Below are 26936 nucleotides of genomic sequence, written 5' to 3' on the forward strand. Positions count from 1 at the left end.
GGATGAAAACGGACAAATTCACAGGTTCATAAAGAGTGAGTACCAGGAGACAATAATCAGAAATTTTTTAAAAATGCAGAAATGGCTAGCAACATTGGAAAGATTGATACATTCGATTGCAGAAGAGATAACTAGATTTTGTATACCGAGCAAATTGATCAGTATTTTAAAGCAAACAAAAAAGCCAATGAGAAACAAGTACCCCAAACAGTAGTGAGAATGTGGTCTACAAGTTACAATGGGAGATAGAAAATGCATGCCAAAAGGGCAACATTACATTAGTCTTGGGGCATTTCAATATACTGTTAGATAGAGAAAATCAGGTTGGTGTGGGATTCCAAGAGGGGGAGTTTTCAGAATGCCTATGAGATGGCTTTTTAGACCAGCTCATGGTTGAACCCACTAGCTATTCTGGATTGGGTGTTGTGCAGTGAACCAAAATTGACTAGAGAGCTTAAGGTAAAAGAACCCTTGGGGAAAGTGATCATAATATGATCACATTCACTTTGAAATTTTAGAAGGAGAAGCTAAAGTCAGATGTATCAGTATTACTAAGGAGTAATGGAAATTATAGAGGCATGAGAGAGGAATTGACCAGAATCGATTAGAAAAGAACACTGGTAGGGATGATGGCAGAGCAGCAATGGCTGGAATTTCTGGAAGCAATTCGGAAGGCACAGGATATATACATCCCAACAAGGAAAAAGTATTATAAAGGCAAGATCACACAACCAGGTTAACAAGGGAAGTCTTTTATGTAAAGTATAAAATTGTGGTGAAAGTGGATATTGGACTACCCATAAATGATGCTGGAGAGGTAGTAATGGGGGACAAGGAAATGGTGGATGAACTGAATAAGTATTTTTCATCAGTCTTCACTGCAGAAGACACTGGCAGTATGTCAAAGTTCCAGGAGACAGGGGTCATGAAGAATATGAAGTTACCATTACTAGAGAGAATGCTCATGGGAAACTAAAAGGTCTGAAAGTAGATAAGTCACCTGAACCAGATGGCATACACCCCAGGGTTGTGAAAGGGGTGGCTAAAGAGGTTGTAAAGGCATTAGCAATGATCTTTCAAGAATCACTAGATTCTGGAATGGTTCAGGAAGACGGAAAAATTACAAATGTAGCCCCCCTGGCCAGCCTCAGGGTCGCTCAGCTCGCTGTTGTCTGGGGAAGCAGCCTCGGCCCTGCCAAACTGGGTAATAGTTTGTGTGGATGCTGTGTGATGTACCCCACCCCGCCCAAATAACAGACAATACACCAGATACATTTAAATGATTTACAGATTATAGATATTACTGGAACTATATAATTGATAGAAGATAAAATATAAAAGAAAAATAAAAGGCGCCACACTTATCAAAGTTCAATCTCTTCGTGCACAAAAGACGTTGGAGCTCAGGACCCTTCTTGTTCACCCTGCGACCCCTCAGACCGCCTCGACCGGCTGCCTGGGACCAACAACGGTGGTCGACCAGACGCTCCACACGAATCTGTCTCCATCTCCCCTCCTCGCCAAATGCCCCACTCCGGGTCCAACCCCGTTAGCAGACTCACAACACCTGGTCCATCCTCTGTCTCTCTCTCCCGCCTTCTGTCCCAAAACCCCGCGCATACAAATCTTCCAGATACACCAAAATCATAACAACTATCCCAATTGGTTAATAGCACCCTGCTCTCTGTACTAACCCAAGCAAATGTCTAGCTACAGACTTTCTCAGCATTTAACATAACAAAGGAGCATTCCCCAGTATAACGTAACAAAGAAGCCATTTTAATTAGTTTACGCAATAAAAGATGAAACCCCCTTACACAAATGTCACTCCACTCTTCAAGAAGGAAGAGAGGCAGAAAAAAGGAAATTATAGGCCAATTAGTCTGACCTTAGTGGCTGGGAAGATGTTGGAGTCGATTGTTTAGGATGCGGTTTTGGGGTACTTGGAAGCAAATGATAATATACGCCACAAAATAATCTGCAGATGCTGGGGTCAAAGCAACACTCACAACATGCTGGAGGAACTCAGCAGGTCGGGCAGCATCCGTGGAAACGATCAGTCAACGTTTCAGGTCAGAACCCTTCGTCAGGACTGTAGGGGGAAGGGGCAGAGACCCTATAAAGAAGGTGGGGGGAGGGTGGGAAGGAGAAGGCTGGTAGGTTCCAGGTGAAAAACCAGTAAGGGGAAAGATAAAGGGGTCGGGGAGGGGAAGCAAGGAGGTGATAGGCAGGAAAGGTGAAGAAGGAATAGGGGAAAACACAACGGGTAGTAGAAGGAGGTGGAACCATGAGGGAGGTGATAGGCAGCTGGGGGAGGGGACAGAGTGAAATAGAGATAGGGGAAGGGAGGGGGACGGAATTACCAGAAGTTGGAGAATTCTATGTTCATACCAGGGGGCTGGAGACTACCAAGACGGTATATGAGGTGTTGCTCCTCCAACCTGAGCTTAACCTCATCATGGCAGTAGAGCAGGCCATGTATGGACATATCTGACTAGGAATGGGAAGCAGAGTTGAAGTGGGTGGCTACTGGGAGATCCTGTTTGTTGTAGCGGATGGAGCGGAGGTGCTCGACGAAGCGGTCACCCAATCTGCGTCAGGTTTCACCGACGTAGAGGAGGCTGCACCGTGAGCACCGGATGCAATAGATGACCGCAACAGCTCGCAAGTGAAGTGTTGCCTCACCTGGAAGGACTGTTTGGGGCCCTGAATAGTGCCAAGAGAGGACAGGTGTAGCACTTACGCTTACAGGAATAAGTGCCAGGTGGGAGATCCGTGGGGAGGGATGCGTGGATCAGGGAGTCGCAGAGAGACTGATTCCTGCGGAAAGCGGAGGGCGTGAAGAGGGAAAGATGTGCTTAGTGGTGGGGTCCTGTTGAAGGTGGCAGAAGCTGCGGAGGATAATGTTCTGGATCCGGAGGTTGGTGGGGTGGTAGGTGAGGACAAGGGGAACTCTGTCCCTGTTGTGGTGGCGGGAAGATGGGGTGAGGGCCGAAGTGCGGGAAATGGAGGAGATGCGGGTGAGGGCATCATTGATAATGGCAGAAGGGAAACCACAATCCTTAAAGAAAGAGGACATTTGAGATGTCCTGGAATGGAAAGCCTCATCCTGGGAGCAGATGCAGCGGAGATGGAGGAACTGGGAATAGGGAATGGCATTTTTGCATGTGGCGGGGTGAGAAGAGGTATAGTCGAGGTAGTTATGAGAGTCAGTGGGTTTGTAGAAGATATCAGTGGACAGTCTGTCTCCAGAGATGGAGACCGAGAGATCGAGAAAGGGGGGAGAAGTGTCTGAAACAGACCAAGTGAATTTGAGGGCTGGGTGGAAGTTTGAAGTAAAGTCGATGAAATTGATGAGCTCAGCATGGGGGCAGGAAGCAGCACCAATGTAGTCGTCAATGTACTGAAGGAAAAGTTGGGGAGCAGTACCAGAATAGGTTTGGAGCACAGACTGTTCCACATAACCAACGAAGAGGCAGGCGTTGCTGGGTCCCATGCGAGTTCCCATAGCTACACCCTTAGACTGAAAAAAGTGGGAAGAACCAAAAGAGAAGTTATTGAGTGTGAGAACCAGTTCTGCCAACTGGAGGAGGTAGTGGTGGTGGGGAACTGGTGAGGTCTATTGTCCGAAAGTAGCGGAGGGATTTGAGGCCTTCTTGATGGGGAATGGAGGTGTATAAGGATGGCACATCAATAGTGAAAACGAAGTGGTTGGGACCAGGGAACTGGAAGTCTCCACCCCTCCCTGCTTTCCGCAGGAATCGGACCCTCCGCGACTCCCTGATCCACACGTTCCTCCCCATGGATCTCCCACCCGGCATTTATCCCTATAAGTGTAAGTGCTACACCTGTCCCTACACCTCCTCTCTTGCTACTATTCAGGGCCCCAAACAGTCCTTCCAGGTGAGGCAACACTTCACTTGTGAGTCTGTTGAGGTCATCTATTGCATCCAGTGCTCCTGGTGTGGCCTCCTCTATATCGGTGAAACCCGACGCAGATTGGGGGACCACTTCGTCGAGCACCTCCACTCCATCTGCCACAACAAACAGGATCTCCCGGTAGCCACCCACTTCAACTCTGCTTCCCACTCCCATTCGGATATGTCCATACATGGCCTCCTCTACTGCCATGATGAGGCTAAACTCAGGTTGGAGGAGCAACACCTCATATACCATCTAGGTAGTCTCCAGCCCCTTGGTATGGACATAGAATTCTCCAACTTTCGGTAATTCCTTCTCCCTCCCTTCCCCAAACTCTATTTCACTCTTCCCCCTCCCCGAGCTGCCTATCACCTCCCTCATGGTTCCACCTCCTTCTACTACCCGTTGTGTTTTCCCCTATTCCTTCTTCACCTTTCCTGCCTATCACCTCCTTGCTTCCCCTCCCCGACCCCTTTATCTTTCCCCTTACTGGTTTTTCACCTGGAACCTACCAGCCTTCTCCTTCCCACCCTCCCCCCCACCTCCTTTATAAGGTCCCTGCCCCTTCCCTCTTCAGTCCTGACGAAGGGTTCTGACCTGAAACGTTGACTGATCATTTCCACGGATGCTGCCCGACCTGCTGAGTTCCTGCAGCATGTTGTGAGTGTTGCTGATAATATACGCCCTAGTCAGCAAGTTTTCTTCAAGGGAAAATCTTGTCTGACAAACCTGTTGGAATCCTTTGAGGAAATAACTAGCAGAATAGACAAAGGAGATTCAGTTGATGTTGTGTATTTGAATTTTCTGAAGGCCTTTGAAAAGATACCACACATAAGGCTGCTTAACAAGCTTCAAATCCATGGTATTACAGGAAAGATTCTAGCATGGATAAAGTAGTGGTGGATTGGCAGGAGGCAAAGAATAGGAATAAATGGAACCATTTTAGTTGGCTGCTGGAGACTGGTGGTATTCCACAGGGTTCTGGGTCGGGACTAATTCTTTGTATGTTATATGTCAATGATTTGGATGATGGAATTGATGGCCTTGTTGCAAAGTTTTCAGACAATACAAGATAGGACAGGTGGTTTTGAGAAATAGAGAGGCCACAGAAGGACCTAGACAGATTAGGAGAGTGGGCAAAGAAGTGGCAGATGGATTACAGCATCGGGAAGTGTATGGTCATGCACTTCGGTACAAGATATGAAAGGGTTGACTAGTTTCAAAATGGAGAGAAAACACAAAAATCTGAGGTACAAAGGGATTTGGGAGTCCTTGTGCAGGATTTCTTAAAGGTTAATTTGCAGATTGAGTCTGTGGTGAGGAAGGCAAATGCAACGTTAACACTCATTTCAAGAGGACTAGAATATTAAAGCAAAGACGTAATGTTGAGACTTTATAAAGAACTGGTGGTCCTCACTTGGAGTATTGTGAGCAGGTTTGGGCCTCTTATCTTAGAAAGGCTGTGCTGAAACTGGAAACAAAAATGATTCCAGGATTAAATGCTTGTTATATGAAGACCATTTGATGCCTTTGGGCCTGCATTCACTGGAATTCAGAAGAATGAGTGATGACCTCGGGGAGACCTATCGAATGGTGGAAGGCCTTGATTGAATGGATGTGGAGAGGACGTTTTCTGTGGTGGGAGTGTCTAAGGCCAGAGGACACACCCTCAAAATAGAGGGGAGTCCTTTTAGATGGAGATGAGGAGGAATTTCTATAGCCGGAGAGTAGTGAATCTATGGAGTTCATTGCTACAAGCAGCTGTGGAGGCCAAATCTTTATGTACATATAAGACAGAGGTTGATAGATTATTTATTGGTCAGGGCATGAAGTGATATAGGGGGAAGGCAGGAGATTAGGGCTGAGAGGAAAATTGGATCAGCCATGATGAAATGGTGGAGCAGACTCAATGGGCCAAGTAGCCTAATTCTGCTCCGATATCTTATGGTCTTATTGTAAAGGAAGTTGTGATGTCAGACAAATTATGATCCATAATGCCCAGAGAAGCTTGCTATGCATTGTTTGGAATACCATCACGTCCAGAAGAAATGTGTCCAGAGTCAACTCCACAGGCATCAGAACCACTTCTTGCAGTCCCGGAGTCAACTCCTACAACCACCACAGAGGACGCCCCAGAACCTGAGATTGTTTCACAGCCACAAGTCTCAGCTGCCAAGCAGAGTGACCTCCACCCCCTGTCAAGAAAGATGTTATCCCACAAGAGTAAGAAATTCTGCACTGCAATTAAATCTTTGGACCTCAATAGGACAGTTTAAAATTTACTGTGCTGTGGATTTCTGTGTAATAGTTGCATTATATAGGATAGTATATATGTATATAGTTGAGATGAATTCTCTTTTAAGTTGGAGTTTAAAGCTGAGCATGGAGGTGTGTTGTGTAGTTAGTGTTTCAGAAATATTTGAGTGGTATTGCAAATATATTGTTTGATTAAACATTCTTACTTTGCTTAAGTAATTCATTCCAGGTTGTCTGTAAAAGTATGTAAATGGCATATGTCACCAATTCACCATGTCATATGTGCATGTCTCATTTAAAGTAAAAACAATATTAAGACCTATTCTCCTGGGCTCCCATCTTTTTCTTTCAATTAGTTTTTATGTTTTGGAGTTACAAAACATAAAATGTGACATTACTCAAATAGATGTAAATAAAATCCCCTAACACTAGTTTAAAAAGAGGAGAGTTGCCCCAGAATTTTAGCCAATCTTCTTCTACTGCTAACACCAACAAAAAAAGTAATTGAATTAATAAATTATTCCTTAATACTTTGCAGAATTTTGCCATGCACTAATTAAATTCTACATTATATTGTATAAGCAACAATACAGACAATGTTCAAAAGGAATCGTTTAATTAAAAATGCACCCAAAAGTTTAAAGGATTTGGAAATTACAAAATAAATTTTATTAATTTCTTTTTGCCTTTAGTGCTGAACTTTCTTCCAAAAAATATTGTTCCATTGTGTAACTGTATTTTACAAGTCTCATATTATTAATTCCACTATTCACAAGGTCTGAACATTGCTCTATCACATCTTACTTGTTCTGGCACCTCAGAATTTATAAACCCCTGCATTGCAAGAAAGTTTTTGTCCACTTATGTTCATGCATGAATTATCATTTTGGTTGAAAATAGTGCTTTGAATGTGATGACATTTAGGCTTTTGGCTCTCCATATATGTATCTTCATTTGAGACGCACACAAAATGCTGAAGGAACTCAGCAGGCCAGGCAGCATCTATGGGAAAAAGTGCAGTCGATATTTCAGGCCAATACCCTTCATCAGGACTGGAGAAAAGAGAGATGAGGAGTCAGTTAGAAGGTGGGGCAGAGGAGGGAAAACACAAGGTGATAGGTGAAACTGGGAGGGAGAAGGTTGAAGTAAAGATTTGGGAAGTTTATCAGTGAAAGAGATACAGGGCTAGAGAAGGGGTCCCAAATAAAGTCAGCGTTATTAGACCCTGAATTTTTTTGTGTTCCTAAATTTGGTATTTGTACGTAAATTCTTCTGAGGGGTTGCAAATGTTGTCATTCACATATGAAGTCTGGAATTTCCATCATTTTGTCTATAGTTTTGAAAACTTTATTCAGACCAGATCTGTCATTTAACAGGGTTCTTGATGGCTCCTGCATTTGTCTCTTTACATTGAATTAAGGAAGTTTAAGGTAAATTTATTATCAATGTACATATATGTCACCATATAATACCATATATCTTGTGGGTATTCAAAGCAAATACAAACAAACACAATAGAAAAGGAAATTCTTGTATACTTGGTACCATTTTTTTGAATGCAACATATTGAGTTATTGGCTTTTTGGTTTGAATTGAAGGCGCATATTATGGTCTGGCTCAAGCTACACAATACATTGTAAAACACTATGTTATCACTCAAGATTGCCAGATTCTTGCCATGTAGACAATTATCATTAGACACTGATCTGGTACCGACCTGACAAAAATGGACTCTGTTAATCCAATAAGTGCATTGTCCAAAGTGGGTACAGGAATCTGGAGGAAATCAGCAAATTAGGCAGCGTATATGGACAGGAATAAACAGTAAATCTTTTGGACCAAGATCCTTCATCAGGATTTCCAGCATCTGCAGAAGCTCTTGTATTTATGTAGTAGATGAGCATTATGAGGTAGAGAATGTGATTCAGGGAGATTTCACACGGTTATACGAAAGGACAAACAATCCAGGAGTTTAGATTCTCCATTGGGGTATGACCAATTTTACTGGAATTTATAAAAGTTGATATGAAGATAAATCAATCTGAGCAATGACACATTTAAAGAGATTCAAGTTTAATTAGATATACTTTCAGAAACAATAAAGGTAAAAGAGCCGGATCTAGGGCCCCCAGATGATAAAATACATGGAGGGTAAGAAAAAGGAAGCCCAGGTGAAACACAGAGTGATTAATGCAACAGGATGCTGAGAAGGGTGCAGCAAATGTTGGGGTGAGCTAAATGGGAAACAGAAAAAAAAAGTCAGTGCATGCCAAAGTAATGCAGCATTAAGGAATTCTCCAATCGACCGTAACTCCAGGTTTTTTTTAAATGGGAGAAGAGATAAATCAAGTAATGATAAACCAGTTGGTTTAATTTCTGCACTTGGAGCAGGAAATTACAGATATGGGAAATGTAAAACAAAGAAAGACAGAATTGGAATCACTCAGCAGTTTGAGCAGCACCAACAGAGAAATAAAATCATCAGAACTCGGAAAAGAGAGAAAACAGGCGTGTTTTAGGCTGCACAGAATTGGAAAATTGGATAGAAGAAAGGAACAGTCTGTTTAGGGTGAAGACCAAAGTAATCCACGTAACAACAAGTTTAACAAACTGATAGGTAGAGACAGAAGAGGGGAAACATATTAAATAAAACAGAAAGCTGCACCACACCTGTGTATAGAGGGGGAAATGGGAGTGACCTACAATATCACTTTGGGATAAGGACCACAGATTAAAACAGAAAATAGAAAAGGCATGTCAAAAGGGCAATGTTATGATAGTCATGGGAGATTTTAACATGCAGGCTCGATTGGGAAAATCAGGTTGGTAATGTATCTCAAAAGATTATATTTATTGAATGCCTATGTGATGGCTTTTTAGAGTAGTTTCTCATTGAGCCTACTAGGGGATCAGCTATACTGGATTTGGTGTTATGTAATAAACTGGAAGTGAACAGTGAGCTTAAGGTAAAAGAACCCTTAGGAGGCACTGATTACAATATGATTGAGTTTAACTTGAAATTTGATAGGAAGAAAGTAAAGTCTGACATAGCAGTACTGCAGTGCAGTAAAGGAAATTACAGTGGTATGAGAGAGGAGTTGGCCAAAGTAAATTGGAAGGAGATGCTAGCAGGGATGACAGCAGAGTAGCAATGGCTTGAATTGCTGGGAAAAATGAGAAAGGTGCAGGATAGATATATTCCAACAACAAAGAAATACTCAAATGGCAAAATAGCACAACCATGGCTGACAAGGGAAGTCAAGACTAAGGTAAAAGCAAAAGAGAGGGCATTAATCAAAGCAAAAATTAGCAAGAAGACAAAGGATAGGGAAGCTTTGAAACACCTACAAAGAGCAACTAAAATAATCATTAGGAGGGAGAAGATGAAATATGAAAGCAAGCTAGCAAACAATATCAAAGTGGATAGTAAAAGCATTTTCAAATATGTAAAAAATAAAAGAGACGTGAGAGTTGCTATAGGACTGCTAGAAAATGAGGCCAAAGAAATAATAAAGGAGGACAAGGAGATGGCAGATGAACTAAATGAGTATTTTGTATCAGTCTTCACTGTGGAAGACGCTAGCAGTGTGAAAGCTGTTGAAAGGTTTGAGTGAAGAGAAGTGAGTGCAGTTAGTATTACAAGGGACAAGGTGCACAAAAAGCTGAAAGTTCATCTTGTCCGGGTACATAAGTCACCCGGACAAGATGAATCGCACCATAGGGTTCGGAAAGAGATAGTGGTAGAGATTGTGGAGGAATTAGTAACAATCTTTCAAAAATCTTTGGACTCTGGCCTGATGCCAGAGGACTGGAAAATTGCAACTGTCACTCCACTCTGTAAGAAAGAAGGAAGGCAGCAGAAAGGAAGTTACAGACAGGTTAGCCTGATCCTCATTGGTTTGGAAGATGTCGGAGTCAATTGTTAAGGGTTAGATTATGGAGTACTTGGTGATTCAGGACAAGATAGAACAATGTCAGCATGGTTTTCTTAAGGGAAAATCTTGCTTGATAAACCTGTTGGAACTCCTTGTGGAGATTACAAGTAGGATAGATAAAGGGAATGCAGTGGATGTTGTATAGTTGGACTTTCAGAAGGCTTTTGACAAGGTTCCACACAAAAGGCTGCTTACCAATTTAAGAGCCCATGGTATTACAGAAAAGTTACTGGCATGGTTAGAGTATTGGCTGATTGGTAAGAGACAATGAGTAGGAATAAAAGGATCCTTTTCTGGTTGGCTGCCAGTGAATAGTGGTTTTCTGCAGGGGTGGGGTTGGGACCACTTCTTTTAATGCTATATATCAATGATCTAGATGATGGAATAGATGGCTTTATTGCCAATTTTGCAGATAATACAAAGATTGGTGGAGGGGTAGGTAGTGTTGAGGAAACGGTTAGGCTGCAGAGTTACTTAGAGAGATTAGGAGAATGGGGAAGAAAGTGGACATTAAATACAAAGCTGGAAAATGCATGGTCATGAACTTTGGTAGTAGAAATACATGTGCAGACTACTTTCTAAGCTGGGAGAAAATCCAGGAATCTAAGATGCAGAGGGACCTGGGAGTCCTTGTGCAGGACACCCTGAAAGTTAACTTGCAGGTTGAGTCGGTGGTGAGGAAGTCAAGTGACATGTTAACATTCACTTCAAGAGATCTAGAATGCAAGAACAGGGATGCAATGATGAGGCTTTATAAGGCATTGGTGAGACCTCACCTTGAGCATTGTGAACAGTTTGGTGCTCCTCATCTAGGAAAAGATGTGCTGGCATTGTAGAGGGTTCAGAGGACGTTCACAAGAATGATTCTGTGAATGAAAGGGTTATCATATGAGGAAAATTTGATGACTCTGGGTCTGTATTCACTGGAATTCAGAGGGATGAGGAGTTTTCTCATTGAAACCTTCAGAATGCTGAAAGGCCTAGACAGAGTAGATGTGGAAAGGATGTTTCCCATGGTGGTAGAGTGTAGGACAAAAGGGCTCGGCCTCAGGATAGAGGGGTGTCCATTTATAACAGAGATGCAGAGAAGTTTCTTTAGCCAGAGGGTGGTGAATTTGTGGATGTGGTTACCACAGGCAGCTGTGGAGGCCAGGTTCTTAGGTGTATTTAAGGCAGAGCTTGATAGGTCCTTGATTGGATATGCCATCACAGGCTATGGGAAGAAGGCCAGGGAGTGGGGCTCTGAGGGGTAAAATGATGAACCATGATTGACTGGTAGAGCAGACTCGATGAGCCAAAAGGCCTAATTCTGTTCCTATGTCTTATATTCTTATTCAGTCCTGAGCCTACAGTGTGGCAACACTGAAGATGAGGTATTCCTCAGGCTTACATTAGGCATCAGTGGTACGATGTGGAAGGACTAAGGCACAGAGGTCATAACCGAAATGGTGCAGTGCATTAAAGTGACAGGAGGCCTGTTACTCAAAGTCACTCTTGTGGTGTGAATGGAGAGAGCTTTTTGTAAAGCAGTCACCAAAATTTGCGTCCTTTTTGAATAGAAATAAGGAGGAATTTCTTTAGCCAAAGAGTGGTGAATCTGTGGAATTCGTTGCCACCAGTGGTTGTGGAGGCCAAGCCACTGGGTACATCTAAGGCAGATGTTGATAAATTTTTGATTAGTCAGGACATGAAACAATACGGGAAGAAGGCAGGAGATTGGGGCTAAGAAGGAAAATAGATCAACCCTGGTGAAATGGAGAAGTGGACTCCATGGGGCCAAATAGCCTAATTCTGCACCTATATCTTTTGGTCTTAGGTCTTATGATTTGTTACTCAGATACCAGTTGAAAGAAAAACATAGCAGCCAGGGAATAATATGTCTACTTTGTTTTTCTTCAGTGAGGCATGTACATACGTTATATACGTACACACACAGTATACTACATAATACAACCACAGTACTATATATACACCCAGAGCATAGTAAATTTTATATTGTCCCACTGAGTCCTAAATATGTAATTGTTGTGAAGGATTTCTTACTCTTATGGGATACTGTCTTTCCTGACAAGGTGGGGTGGTGGGGCCCTCTGTTTGGCAGGTGAAATTTGTGGCTGTGAAACAATCTCAGCTTCTGGGGCCTCCTCTATGGTGGTTGTAGGAGTTGACTCTGGGACAGCAAGAAGTGGTTCTCACAGCTCTGGACAGTTTCTTCTCTAACAGTTGACCCTGACATCCTCAACTGGTTGATGTGTCACCTCCAGATGACATTAATCTCCTCTGTGTAAGAAAGAGATCCAGTTCTGTCCTTAATCTTTTCAAATATGCACATTTGATCCCCTCTGTAATTCCCTAAACCTGTTATTCTTGTTTTTTATTCTTACATGAACATACAAACTCTATGCTCTCAAAATTTTGCTTTTGAATGCCTCCTACTTACTAAGTATATCTTTGCCAGTCCCAATGCACACTTGTAGATCATTTCTGATACCACCAAAACTAACCTTTTTCCAACTTAGAATCTCAATCCAAGTACCTGACCTATTGGTTTCCATAATTACTTGAAACTAATGGCATTATGATCACAAGACATAAAGTGTTACCCTACACAAACTTCTGTTACCTGCCCAGTTATAACATGTCTACTTAGTTTTACTTCAGTGAGCCACGCACGTATGACATATACATACAGTATGCACACATAGTCCCTAACAGGAGATTGAGTTTTGTAATTTCTCTAATTGGAAATTCTATTTACTGACTAAGGAAACTTTCCTGAACACATCTGACAAATCCTTTCCCATCCAGCCATTTTACAGTATGAGAGTCCCTGTCAATATGTGGAAGTTAAAATCATCTACTATCACAGACTTGTGCTTCTTGCAACATGCAATCTCTTTACAAGTTTGCTCCTCTAAATCATGCTGACTATTGGATGGTCTATAAAATAATCCTATTAACATTCTTATTCCTCAATTCTACCCATGAAGCCTCACTAGACATGATCTCCAGTCTGACCTGTCTCTGCACTGCCATGACATTTTCCCTGACGAGTAATGCCACCCTTTAATTCCTCTCACTTTGTCATGTAAAAACAACAGACCCCAGAATATTGAACTGCTTCTCCTGCCCAAGTCTCACTAAAGGCCACAATGTCATAATTCCACATGTTGATCCATGCCCAATGCTCATCTGCCTTTCCTACAATACTCCCTGCATTGAAAACATGCAATTCGGGCATTAGTCTCACCATGTTTACCTTTTCAATTCCTGATTTGTATGTAGGCTTATCAACATCCTTTCTATAACCTTTCCACTATCTGCTCTAGCACTCTGGTTCCCATTCCCCGTCAACTCTAGTTTAAACACCCCATGAAGCCCTTGCCAACCTTTCTGCTAGGATATTAGATCACTCCAGTTCAGGTGCAAACCACCCCTTCTGTACTGGTCTCACCTTCCCTGGAAAGGAGCCCAGTGATCCAAAAATCTGAATCCCTCCTTCCTACACTATCTCCTTAGCCACGTGTTAAACAGTATGAGTTCTCCACTTCATGGCACAGCAATCTTGCGATTATAACCTTGGAGCTCCTGTCCTTCAACTTGGCACCTAACTTACTGAACTCATTTTGTAGAACCTCGTCAGCCCTCATCCCCTAACCAACGAATCCCCAATCACTACTGCTCACCTCTTCACCCTCCCACCCCCCCCACCTTCTCATCTGAGCCTCTGAGCAAGATTCAGTGCCAGACTCCTAACTACTATGGATTTCCTTTGCTAGGTCATCCTCCCCAACAGTATCCAAAGCAGTATACCTGTTATTGAGGGGAATGGTCACAGGGGTACTCGGCACTGGCTGCCTATCCCCTGTCGCCCTCTTGGCAGTTACCTGTGTCCTGCAGCTTGGGTGTAACTACCTTCCTGTATGTCCTTCTTTCAACCCCACAGTGCCCCAAAAGATCTGTTAGAAGATGCAACTGGATGCACTTCTTGCAGGTGTACTCATCAGGGGCACTGGAGGGCTCCCTACTTTCCCACATCCCACAAGGGGAGTATTCCACTGTCCTGTCTGGCATCCCCACTAATCTATATGAATAATAAGAAAGAGAGAAAGAATAAGTAACAAAAAAAAACTACCTATGGCCTACGCCTCTCCTCACCAAAGCCTCAATGGACCAAAGCCTCAACTCCCCACTCTAATACTGGCCACAGCCTAACTTTTTATTGGATCTTGCCAAGTGCCTACTTATTCACAATCCAATGTCTCCTTGGGAACTATGGCACTCAAATTGTGCTGACTGCCCCCATTCACTTCTTTTAAACTCCCTCACCCTCTATTCAATCCAATGTCTCCTCAGGAACTGCGGAGCTGAAATGTGCTGACTGCCCCCTGCTCACTCCTTTTAAACTCTCCCTCTGTCTCTCTCTCAACCCAATGCAATGTCTCTTTGGAAACTGTGGTGTGCAACATGTGCCAACTGCCCATGCTCACTTTTTTAAAACTCTCCCTCCCTCTTCGCAATCCAGTGTCTTCTCGGGAACTGTGGCGCACAGATGAGTGATGGTAATACATTGCATGATGCTAGTGGTACCATCTTCAGGAGAAGAGAATTGAAGACATGATGTTGTCCTTGAAGAGGTGTGTGAGTTCATTAAATTTTCACAGCTCTACATCTATGTCCCAGTGCCACTCCTGGTACTGACCAACTACAAGAGACATCTCCTGCAGAACTTGAATGTCGTTCTGGTGTGTTCAGGATCTAAATTACTGACTATGGCTTCTGCCGCTATTCTTGAAAAAAAAAGGGATGCCCACTATGTGCCCTGCACTGTGCTGGTTCGGCTTTCCTTAGCCACTAGAAACACTTCCAGTTTATATTAAGAGCTTCACATTGGGAGAAGTTAGCTTGTTCGATTGGTATGAAGAACTCCTGAAGTTGCACCCATACCATGGATACATACTAACTGGATGAATATCACTGTTGCCACTGGCTTGATGTTAAAAATTATAATATTGAGAAAGAAAGAACCATGAGCTAGGATGCTATAATTATATCCTGTACCAGGTCAGGCTGGTGTATCTAGGTTAATCATTCATTCTGATTCTAATGCCTAGTTTCTAGGCTAAAATAGCCTAGTTTCTCTCCACCAGAGTATTTTAATGCATCTTTCAATGTCAAACAGTTGTTCTCATTCATTTCTTGCAGATTCCCAGTCAGAAAGATATGTCCAGTTCCACTTACAGACTGGAATTTTCTAGCTCCTCTATCATCTTGGAAAATTATCTTCCCTTGAAGAATGTATTGGAATCTGCTAAGCTCAACCCTCTCTGTCTTTCCTTGTTAAGAAAGTCTCCTGGGAGCATGGGTTTGTTTGGGATTAACTTCAGCCTGAAACGTTCAGGTAGGTTTATGGTACAAGGAGCATCCATGGAGTGAAAGGCATCGTGAACCTTTCAGGTTGAGACCCTGCATTAGGAGTGAAAGTGCAAAGAGGATATAGCCAATGCAAAGAGGTGATGGGGAGGGGTGAGGCAACCGGGAAGTGATAGGTTGATTGAGGTGAGGAGGTTTTGCTGGGCAGATGTAGTCAGAAATTGGGGAGGCTGGGAGGTGATAAGTGAAGATAACAGAGGGCTATACATAATGGAATATCACTGTTATGCAGCATTCTGGAGTTATGGAAATATAGCCTAGATTACTTCAAGCAAGAACCAGTCTTCAGTTTTTATTGTAAATTTCAGACAGACAGCAAACTGAAGTTTAAAGCCCACAGACTAAGAGATACGGTTTGCAAAATGGTGACCATGACACACTTGAATATGCATGAGCCAAATGTTAAGACAATGGGGTTGTGTTAATTGGCCTGCAACAAACCAGGTGACATGGGCTAAGTTACTTGCACCATTGTGACTTGAATTCATGCTGGCAGACTAGACTGATGTTGTCACTTAGCATATCAAACATGGTCATGGATTTTGTTAATCAGTAGATTTTTAGGTGTACTCAGGATATTTCTGTACTCAGAGACAGCCCTGACAACATTAACTTAGGGTGTTTGGCTCTCTGTCATCAAAAGCTTTTGGAATATCTATGCTAATTATTTTCTCCCAACAAAGGCGTTTGAACTCTCAGAGGTGTCTTATCAATTATAATGTGCTTCCAATGTAAATATGTACCTCAAAGAACCATTTGTCAACCCAAAGTATTGAAATAAACAATATTATTGTAACTATTGAAATTGTATTGAATCATCTACTCCTAACTTTGATCTCATAGGTATAAAAATGTGATGTACTTTTGTTTTTTTTTTGAGCCACATATTCTCCATGAGAATAATTGCTTCTTGCGATGAATAAAGACTTTAATATACCAGCTTTAGTGTCTCTCTGTTGACTTTGATCACAGTTGCAACATTCGGGAGCTTGTCCAGGATACGTTCATGACCGACAGTGTGGAAGAGAGGGGAGGGGTGAGGCAGCTGGGAAGTGATAGGTTGATTAAGGTGAGCAGGGTTTGATTGGCAGATGTAGTCAGAAATTGGGGGAGGAAGAGGTGAAGGAAGTGACTGAGGCTGGGTGGTGATAAATGAAAATAACAGAGGACTGCGGATAACAGAATACCAGCTACGCATTCAAGTCCACTGCCTCTTCCTCTTCCCTGTCATTCTATGTTGCCCAGTATCCCTTCCTTATCCCACTCACCACCTTTGTTTCTTATCTGGTTCCATAATGTGCAGCCTACTGTCGTCTCCACCCATCGCATCCCAACCTCTGTCACTGTCTCTACCCCTCCCTTTCCCACCTTGCTCTATCCTTCACTAACTTCCATTAATCCTTCCTCCCGCTTGCCAAATCCACCTCCCTTCTCCCCCTCACCTCTGTATACTGGCTATCTCCTCTTAGACACTCAGTCCTCTTTCAGACTTCTGGCCCAAAACATTCATTTTCTCTTTTCCTCCACAGATACTGCCTAACCCACTGACTTCCACCTGCAGCTTGTTTTTTTTTAAACCTCTACTAATCCGTATTCTTTGTTAAGTGTCAATCAACAGGGAGTTTGCAGATTTCTATTGGTATCCTCGCATTGAAATCACTGGTTGGTACATAAAATGCTATGTATATACCAAAAAAGCATTCTGAACTATTTACAATCAGAATTCTCTATTTCTTTCTTTAAAACCTGCATCAATTTCTTATAGAAACATGGTATTGTAATAAGAACATCAAAATTTTTGTTGCACACTACTGCACAAAATGACAGGTGTTAATAGTTTCAGCTATAAGCCAGTTCAAATATGTAAATTATAGATCTCATTTAACACGTTATCTGTCCGTGAAGATATTCATGTGAATTTTACCTGACAAGAGATAACATTTGTAAAAGGTAGCTGAATAAATACATTTGTTGGCAGATGCAAGCCATGTTGAAATCATATGTGTTTCCTAGGATTTATGAAACCAGTTCAGAAAGAACAATATTGACTTCAAATTTCCTGTTGCCCTTTATTACTGTCTAGAATTATTGCTTTATATTTAATTTTAACTGATTCTTCCCTAGATCCTTCAAAATTGGAATTTTATATCTCCTCCAATCTTCTGAAATATATGGAGATATTTTAAAATTTACTTTGTGTCAAAAAATCTATTACATACATTTTCTTTTACTCTTGGCAGTATTGACTGTGTCCTACACTACAGACTTGGATTTTGATTTAATTTTTTTCAGTACAATAACATATAAGGGTTCCTATGGTTCAGTCTAATTATCAATCATAATCAAGGGGTATCAGAAATTATATTCATAAATATAAAATGCTCTGTTCTTCCTCCCCATTTCAATGAACATGAATAAAGTCAGTATATCACAAATTTTGAAATAAAAGATACTTTAATTACATAAATGAAAAGTAAATCTGATATTACTTGGAATATGGTGATATTACAGCAATATAGACTATATCTTTAGTAATTGATATGAAATATAGCACACTTATTTATTGAATATGCTTGGATTGTTGAATAGAATCAGAAAAAAAGTATTTGGTGAGAGGAACAGATGTTTTATGACACATTAAATGTTGAAGTTGTTCTTCTCTGTATAGGATATGTTGTGAAATGAGTTGGATATTGGAATAGGAGGTCAAATACGGGTGCAGTCTTGATTACCGACTGATGGGACCTCACGCAAGACCTCAGTTGGGATCTCCAGTAGTTCTTAGCAACAACATTAAGAACTTTAATTTATATAACACCTGCTGTAAAGAGCCACAAGATTTTACACAAGATCATAGTTTAACAACTTTGACAACAAGGCACATACTTCAATATTATGACTTGTAGCCAAAAACTACTTCAATCTGAATGTGACTAAGGTCAATCTTAAAGGAGGTAAGAGAGGAAGAGAAGTTGGGAAGATTGGGAAGGGAGTTCCAAAGCTGGGGCAAAAGCTGAGCCTTTTGCACATATTCAATTTTTGAATTGCCCCAGCTCTGAAAATCCCTTCCTGCACTACCCAGTTTCTGTAGCTCTCTTACCTCCTTTAAGATAGCCTTCAGTCACAATTGAGTATGTGCAAGAGGTTCAAACACTGAAAAAGCGCAAGAGGCAAAGATCTCAGGATGTTGTAGGTTCATAAACAACTGCAAGGGCGGAGAGGGAAAAGGCATGGAAGGATTTGAAAACATGGACAATAATTTTAAATTCACAGCATTACCGAACAGAACTGATGATATATGAATTGGGATATGGGCAGTGGATTTTTGCATGGGGTACAGTGGGTGAAAGCTGGCAGGCTATTCTCGCGACTAATAGAATAGTTAGAGTTACCAAAGCCAAGTTTCAGCCTCAGGCTTTCAGAGTCAAGTAGACGCATACCTGCCTTCGTGGCAGAAATGCTGTTTGGGTTGAAAACTGTCAGAATCAAGAAAGATGCCAGTGCAGTAATAACTAGCTTGTCATTAGACAATGGACAGAGGCATGGAAACTGTAGTTGGTAGCAATGAATCACCACAAAGTTACTCATAATTTAGGACATTGTTATTAGATTAACAACATCACTTAAAAGACTGTAAAACTTCTTAAATGGAAATGAGAAATTACTGCAAGGTAGCAGAAACTACTTCTTTCATTTAGGACTAGTTGACAGAGCAGCGTAGAGGCAGTCCAGTAGTTTATGTGATTCTATGAAATATAACCAGGGAGGTTATGATAGTGAAATTGAGACTTCGAAATGTGTTTAATATGGTAAATTGTATAAAGAAAAGTCTTTTAATATCCTCTTTCAGATTACTGTTTGACCTGCTATATATAGTAGTTCCATCATTTACTCTTTAAATTTTAACTTCTGTAACAAATATTTTTGTTTCAACATTGATTATTCCAGTAACTAAAAGTTAACTTTTTCTGTGTAATCTTACCTTTTTTGCTTCACAAGGAAAACATTCAGTCCATGCAGCCCACTGACCAAGTTGACAATCAAGTGGAACTAAGCTTCGGATGTTTCGAACAAAGTGATTAGAAAAGGAATATAATGATCTGAGTAAAGTAAAGAAATGTGTTCATTATGGACAAATTATTCTTTCTGCTTTAAAAAAAAAGCTATTTATCTGTTTTTGATATTAGTCATTAGGAAAATTATAACATTCTATGTTCTTGAGTTTTTTGCAAGGGATTTATATATTAAAAGTTCCTTCAACAGATCATTAGCAAGGTCAACGGTAGTACACCTGGTGCCTTCAGGCCATTAATATAGATTAGAAATAGTTAAAGCCCTGACAATGATCCCTGTAATTTCACCATGAATTGTCCCAAGCCCAGCTGCAAAAGAGGAGTGTTGGGTATGGAACTAGTAACCACATCCCGTAAAATCCCAGTGCTACAGAAACAACAACAGCAGCTCCAAAGGTCTCAACCCTGGGAGACAAAGGATACTCCAAGAAGATGAGCTACACCTGGAGACAAATTGAAAGACTGGCCCAGGACAGAAGACTCTGATGATCTACCGTCAGCGTCCTATGCCCCAGTAGGGGTGGTGGTCTTACGTAAGTAACAATCCCTATAATATCTCACTAATTACTGACTGCCAATCCAAGAAGGATTGGGATCCATTCAGTCTGACTCAACTATCCAAGCTTTCTACCATTGTCACATCTAGCCTACAATGTGTGCCATCTACAAGATACACAGTAGTACTAATTTTCTTCAACAGTATCTTCTAAATCCACAGCCTCTACTATGAGCACAAAGGTGGGAAATGCATAATTTGATAATATAAAATAATGCCAATTATTTGACATCTTGAAGACACACATAAAATAATACCATAATTTTTAGGTATCCACTAAGTCCCAGATGTTTTTGCAGCACACATAAAAGTTGCTGGTGAATGCAGCAGGCCAGGCAGCATCTGTAGGAAGAGGTGCAGTCGACGTTTCAGGCCGAGACCCTTCGTCAGGACTAACTGAAGGAAGAGTGAGTAAGGGATTTGAAAGTTGGAGGGGGAGGGGGAGATCCAAAATCATTTTCAAATCCCTTACTCACTCTTCCTTCAGTTAGTCCTGACGAAGGGTCTCAGCCTGAAATGTCGACTGCACCTCTTTCTAGAGATGCTGCCTGGCCTGCTGCGTTCACCAACAACTTTTATGTGTGTTGCTTAAATTTCCAGCATCTGCAGAATTCCTGTTGTTTGCGCCCAGATGTTTTTCATTGTTTCTGGATGAAAATCCTGCAACTCCACACCAATGTCATTCTAGGATTACCCTTAACCCAAAGACTCTAGATGATGAAGAAGGCAGCTAACTGGCATATTTTAATTTTGTGTATTCATTTAGAGATACAGCACACAGCAGGCCTTTCCAGCCCAATGATCCGTGCTGCCCAGCAACCGACAGGCCTTTCCTGCCCAGTGAGCTGTACCACCCAGCAATTGACAAGCCTCTCCTGCCCAATGAGCTGTGCTGCTCAGCAACCGACAGGCCTTTCCTGCCCAGTGAGCTGTACCACCCAGCAATTGACAAGCCTCTCCTGCCCAATGAGCCGTGCTGCCTGGCAACCGACAGGCCTCTCCTGCCCAATGAGCCGTGCTGCCCAGCAACCAACAGGCCTTTCCTGCACAATGAGCCGTGCTGCCCAGCAACCAACAGGCCTCTCCTGCCCAATGAGCCATGCTGCCCAGCAACCGACTTGCCTTTCCAGCCTAATGAGCCATGCTGCCCAGCAATCCACAGGCCTTTCCAGCCTAATGAGCCATACCACCCAGCAACCCACAGGCCTTTCCTGCCCAATGAGCCATGCTGCCCGGTAACCCACAGGCCTTTGCAGCCCAATAAGCCATGCCACCTAGCAACCCACAGACCTTTCCAGCCCAATGAGCCATGCTGCCCAGCAACCCACAGACCTCTCCTGCCCAATGAGCCATGTTGCCCAGCAACCCACAGGGCCTTTCCTGCCCAATGAGCCATGCCACCCAGCAACCCACTTAGCCCAATCACAGGACAATTTTACAATGACCAACTAACCTACAAATCGGTGCATCTTTGGACTGTGTGTGGAAACAGGAGCACCAGGAGGAAACCACATGATTATGGGGAGAACGTACAAACTCCTTACAGACAGCGTCAGCAATGAACACTGAACTCCAATGCCCGAGCTGTGATGTCATTAAACTACCCACTAGGGTACCGCGGTACTCCAAGAGCCAAGGACAATTAAGGTAAAGTTGAAGTGTTGGCCTTACCAGTAATGCCCACATCTTTGGAATGACAGGAATGAAATAGAAGTTTCAGGGACAAACTGCTGGAATCACAGTAGGGATTAAGAGGGCATGGTGAGGGAGGCTAGGGCTAGAAAAATAAGAGCAGGACCACTGTAGGATGGGAGATCAGTCTGAGGCAGGATTAAACCTTTGCAGAACTTTGGTGTACTTTGTAAAAGTATGAGAGAAATGGATCAGATCCAGTTAAGCAGATGAGCACCAGCTAACACATGTACAAGTGAAAGAACCAGTCAAAAGTTATTTTAGACAAACTATGGAAATAGGATTTAAGAAATGAAAGAAAAGAAAACATGCCAATTATCTTTTCGTTCCTGGAGATTCATGGAATTTTTGTTTAATTTGGGAAGAGGGGAGCAGGAGATGATGGTTCATGCTTTCATTCAGCTAGATCCCTCAGTACAAGGCAGCTGCGCTACGATATTGGACATGCCGTGAAGAAGGGAGTCATGCTCCTTCAGTGAACAATAACTCACTGCATGCATGGAAACAATATCTCAGCTGGAAGAAAATTGTATACAATATGGATTAGAGGGAGGAAAAATGCAAGTGATATTTTACCATACTAACATACCTGTTTACATATATCTACATATATTTCATTAAAACTTATCAGGTGTCTTGTTAGGGTAGGTCAGCCAGTGGTGTAGTGGCACCTGCACCAGATTTTGAGGCAAGTGGTCTCGAGTTCGAATCCGTCCGGCTCCTCGCACACTTTCCATCTGTGTTGGGTTGAGCGCCAAACTAGCAACTCATTAAAAAAAACACAGCCAGATGCTAAAGAGGGTGGTGAGAATGCGAACGTGCTGCCAGCGGGGAAGTATTGGATGTGGGACTGATCTCCACATTTAAGAGAAATTTGAATAAGTACATGGACGGGAGGGCTGCGGAGGTCTGTGGTTCAGGTGCAGGTCAATGGGACAAGACAGATTAATAGTTCGGCATGAACTAGATGGGCCAAAGTTTCTGCCTCTGTAGTGCTGTATGACCTTATGAGTGTAAATGGGGCAGCACACCCCTCATGATTTAAGTTCCTGTTTCCTCAGCTGCAAGGAAATTTGATACAATATGCATTAGAGGGGAAAAAAAGCAAGTGATCTTTTACCATATGAACACACCTATTTACACTCAATCTTTGCTGGATCACAATCAAATATTCATTGTAATTTAGTGTATGTTGCATGGCAACCTTTCATCTTTTTAATCTTTCAATCTTTATAAATAAACCATAAATAGCAAAACAATACTTCAAACCACTCTGTACCATCGAAGAGATAAAACACAAACCTGTTGTTGATCAGATTCAAATCGACAAATTGAGTAAAAAGCAATAAGCATGCAAAAGATGAGAGACAACTCATAAGCAAATGCATTCTTTGGGCTAAATAAAACTTTATAAAATAAGAAAAGTTACAGCCTATATCAATCCACTAGTTTCTAGCAGCAAGAATGCTAGATGTTGCAATTTTCCAAACAGGTGGTAGTGTTGCAAGATTGGGGATGGCTGAACAGCTCGGGTGGGGGTGGGCAGGGGGTATCAGGGGATGTGATGATGACATTGTCTTAGATAAACTGAGGAAAACTGAACAAGCAGCTTTTCTCAATGAATGATTAACAGCAATGTAAATTGTCCATTCTAAGTTTGACATGAATATTTGTTTGATCTTGTAATCCTCCACTTAAACTTTTCAAAAGTTAATAAAGTTAATAATTAGACTAGAACATTTAAGATTGTTGTCTCCCCTGAAATCAATTCCAAAATGACATTAGTCTTTGAGTATTTTCCAGAAAATATAGATTATGTTTAACTCATTACACCTAATCATATTTCCATTAAGTTATTGCAATTGGAATGACTTTGCAATTTGTCTGCTATGTACATCAAAGAATTAATGCAATCTGCTGCATATTTGTCAGGTAATCCGAAAGCCTCTTCAGTTCCAAGTGGGAGGACATTGAAGGAAATTGAGCAGACTATTAGTATGAGAAAGCTAAGGCCCACTAAGGGTAATTTTCACCTTCATTTGTTCGATGAATTGTCAGTGTAGATGAATCTCAAAAAAATTGAAAATTTGTAGGATTCTCTAACATACAATGGATCACCTCCAACACCAAGCATTGAAGGAACATCATTTTCAGTGATTACAGAAGGCTGAATGTCTTCTGATGTAATTTTATTCAATCAACTTGTTGGTTATACAATTTGTTTGATTCCTTTGATCAACTCCAACACATACAACTTAGGCTTTCCTTGAACTTCTCAGAAGGCCATTTGTGTTTTTGCAATAAAAATATTGTGTGTCTTCATACTAAGAATACGTTTCTTGAGAAATTCATTGGCACCCACAGAGATGCAGTAAATGGTCATATTGTGGTGAGTTACCAACCATGTTGTCCGTCGGCCTGCTGCATGAACTTTTGGTCACGCTCAAGATCCCAAGCTGCTAATGAAGCCGAATGGGTCTACACATTTCCCACAGGGTGCTATACTATTGCAGGAAAAATATATATCAGCAGGCCAAATTGTGGGGAGAGAGGTTCAGCATTTGGGATCAGGTTATGATCAGGACCTGGCAGAAAAAAATAGTTATGATTAGGATCTGGGCAGTGACAGGGTTCAGTATATTTTGTTCTGGTTGGGGAGGTAAAATACAGCACTGCATGTAAGTACATGAGATCTCAGACTGTGCCTGGGATTGGGAGGTGCCTTGCATTGGTGCTTTTGCACTGAGAGCAGCAGGTTAAGAGCTGAGAGTAGTAAGAACTTTGGAACTCCTGCGCCCTAGAGGTCAACAAGTATTGTGGATTGGGTTCTGAGATGTGAGTGGAATCATGATCAACTAACTGGGGACAGGAAGAGTCAAGAGACTGGTGGTTGTGACCATTGGCCAAGGATGGTGAGCTATGATGGGTGGGCAGGGTTAGGTAGAACAGATTGATACGGACCTAAAGGAGTCATAATCGGAACATCGGCATATGTCATGACATTTGTTGTCTTTGCAGCAGCAGTACAATGTAATATATAATAATAGAGAAAAAACTGTGAATTACAGTAAGTATATATATAAAATATATATTCAACTAGCTGATATATCTCACTTCTGTACACCCTCTCGTTACCATCTGAAATTCTGACATCAATAGTTGTGTCGTCTGCAAATTTATAGATGGCTTTTGAGCTGTGCTGAGACACACAGTCATGGGTGTAGAGAGAGAAAAGCAGTGGGCTAAGCACACACCCCTGAGGTGCGCCAGCGCTGATTCAAAAGATAACCAAATCAAGGGGATCTACCTGACTTGTATTCCCAATGCAGGTTGGGACCTGCGCAGGGAGACCCACTTAAAATTGCACTGTTGAAGGGACAGAAGCTTTATGAAAACCCATCTGTTTTCTCAGCATCCAATACCTGATGAGTGTCAGAACCACAGCAACACCATAAGGGAGCATTATGTAGGTAATATCATCATTAAGTAGACAGCCGATTTGAAAACCTGCCATCTGTGTACTTATGATCAGCAGTCAGAGGTGTCAAGAATGGCTCAATTTTGACTGCTAATCATGATCTGAATAGCGCACTTTGACCCAGCAGTCAATGGATTCACATGATCCTTTGGAGAAAAATTCAGTTTCGTGCGTGTAATGTAATGAAAAAGAAGAGCAATGCATCTGTATTTTTGAGCATTGAAAAAGGGCCTCATCTGTGTCATCTGGTGTGATCAGTAAACCTGGGAATGTTCTAGAAGGAGGCAAACAATTGGTGGGTGGGTGTCTGCTCCCTTTCTGTTACTTGCAGACTCACTTTACTTTTGGGAGTCTTTCAGATCAAAGCAGATAAACCTTCAGCAGCTACAGTTTTCAGACATGCACTAGAAAAGCAAACACTGTCACTCTTTTCTTTTCCAAAACTTTTCAAAAGGCTTCATGTCTTTTATGTATAAATTTGAATAATAGAGCACAGTCATGCTCAGTATAATTGTCAGTTTTTGCGACCAAATAATGTGTATCTGACTATAGCTTTAAAATCATTTTTAAACATACATGCATTTAATAATGTTGAAATATTAATTCAACCTTTGATTTATATTATCCTCAAAGAGCAAAGGTGGTAACAGCCAGACTGCTACATATTACGCCTGAAGTAAGCTGTTGCTCAGGTATGGCAACAATGAATATGTTGCTCACTGATACCAGAGTGCCCCCTCTTGACAGATGAAGAGAATAAAACACTTGGATGTTTTAAACTGTATTGAATCAGGCTAATTTAACCCAATGGGCCCATTTCACCATTTACCCTCTATGACTAAAAAGCCCTAATGAGGTGAGCTCACATTTTTCATCTGTTTTTCCTTGCGCTATTTAAGAAGCCTACCTCATTAAAAAAGCCAATTCTGGGTCACTCCTTCTACTGTCCCCAGATCAGTGACTGCCTTCATCTGATTACACACTAAGATGGTGTGTAAAGGCATAAAACAAGTGCAGCTTGATATTATTGACCCAAATGAAAAAAAGTATGAACAAAAGGTTTATCATTTACAGTATTTCCAGTCATCTATATCCTTACAAAAATGGTGATATGATATGGAAAGCTGCACATCAGCTTTCTTTCTGGGTAAAGAGTCCTGCAACATTAATTAGCTCTTGATACTGCGAGAGTCCAACAGATAGCATGAGTAGTAATGATATGATCTGCCAGAGACATAATCCTGAATGACACTGCCGACATCTGCTGCCGCTGGGCCCTCGCCCAGAAGACTGTCTGTACATCTCCAGATAGACTTTATACAGTTACCTCAATGTACGGGTTGTGATAATGCATGGCTAAAAGTTTATCCAACTCAGAGAAATGGTGCTGAAACTGCTGGTAATTTTTATTATGAGAATGTATTCCCAGGTTTGGGATTCCTGAGAAAATCTCAAGTGATAACGGTCTACACTCACAAAAACATGCAAAACACAAATATTCAACGTTATCATTTCACCTGCCCTTACTGTTCTAGTCTTATGGGGCAGCTGAAAGACAGAATGGGACCTTGAAATGCAGGTTAGCTTAATTG

General features: G+C 41.7%; 1 protein-coding gene across 1 annotated transcript in view; it reads right to left on the bottom strand.

Annotated features, from left to right (window-relative positions):
- Positions 1 to 23254, bottom strand: part of c8a (complement component 8, alpha polypeptide) — a 71433-nt gene extending 48179 nt beyond the window's left edge. The window contains exons 1-2 of the mRNA XM_072274680.1: positions 23169 to 23254; positions 19528 to 19645 (exon numbers count right to left, since the gene is read on the bottom strand). Coding sequence (XP_072130781.1) covers positions 19528 to 19645; positions 23169 to 23254 — 204 coding nt within the window. The remainder of the gene's footprint in view (positions 1 to 19527; positions 19646 to 23168) is intronic.
- Between the last annotated feature and the right edge of the window lie 3682 nt (positions 23255 to 26936).

Source organism: Mobula birostris, chromosome 12 (genome assembly GCF_030028105.1).
Source record: "Mobula birostris isolate sMobBir1 chromosome 12, sMobBir1.hap1, whole genome shotgun sequence".
NCBI lineage: Eukaryota > Metazoa > Chordata > Chondrichthyes > Myliobatiformes > Myliobatidae > Mobula > Mobula birostris.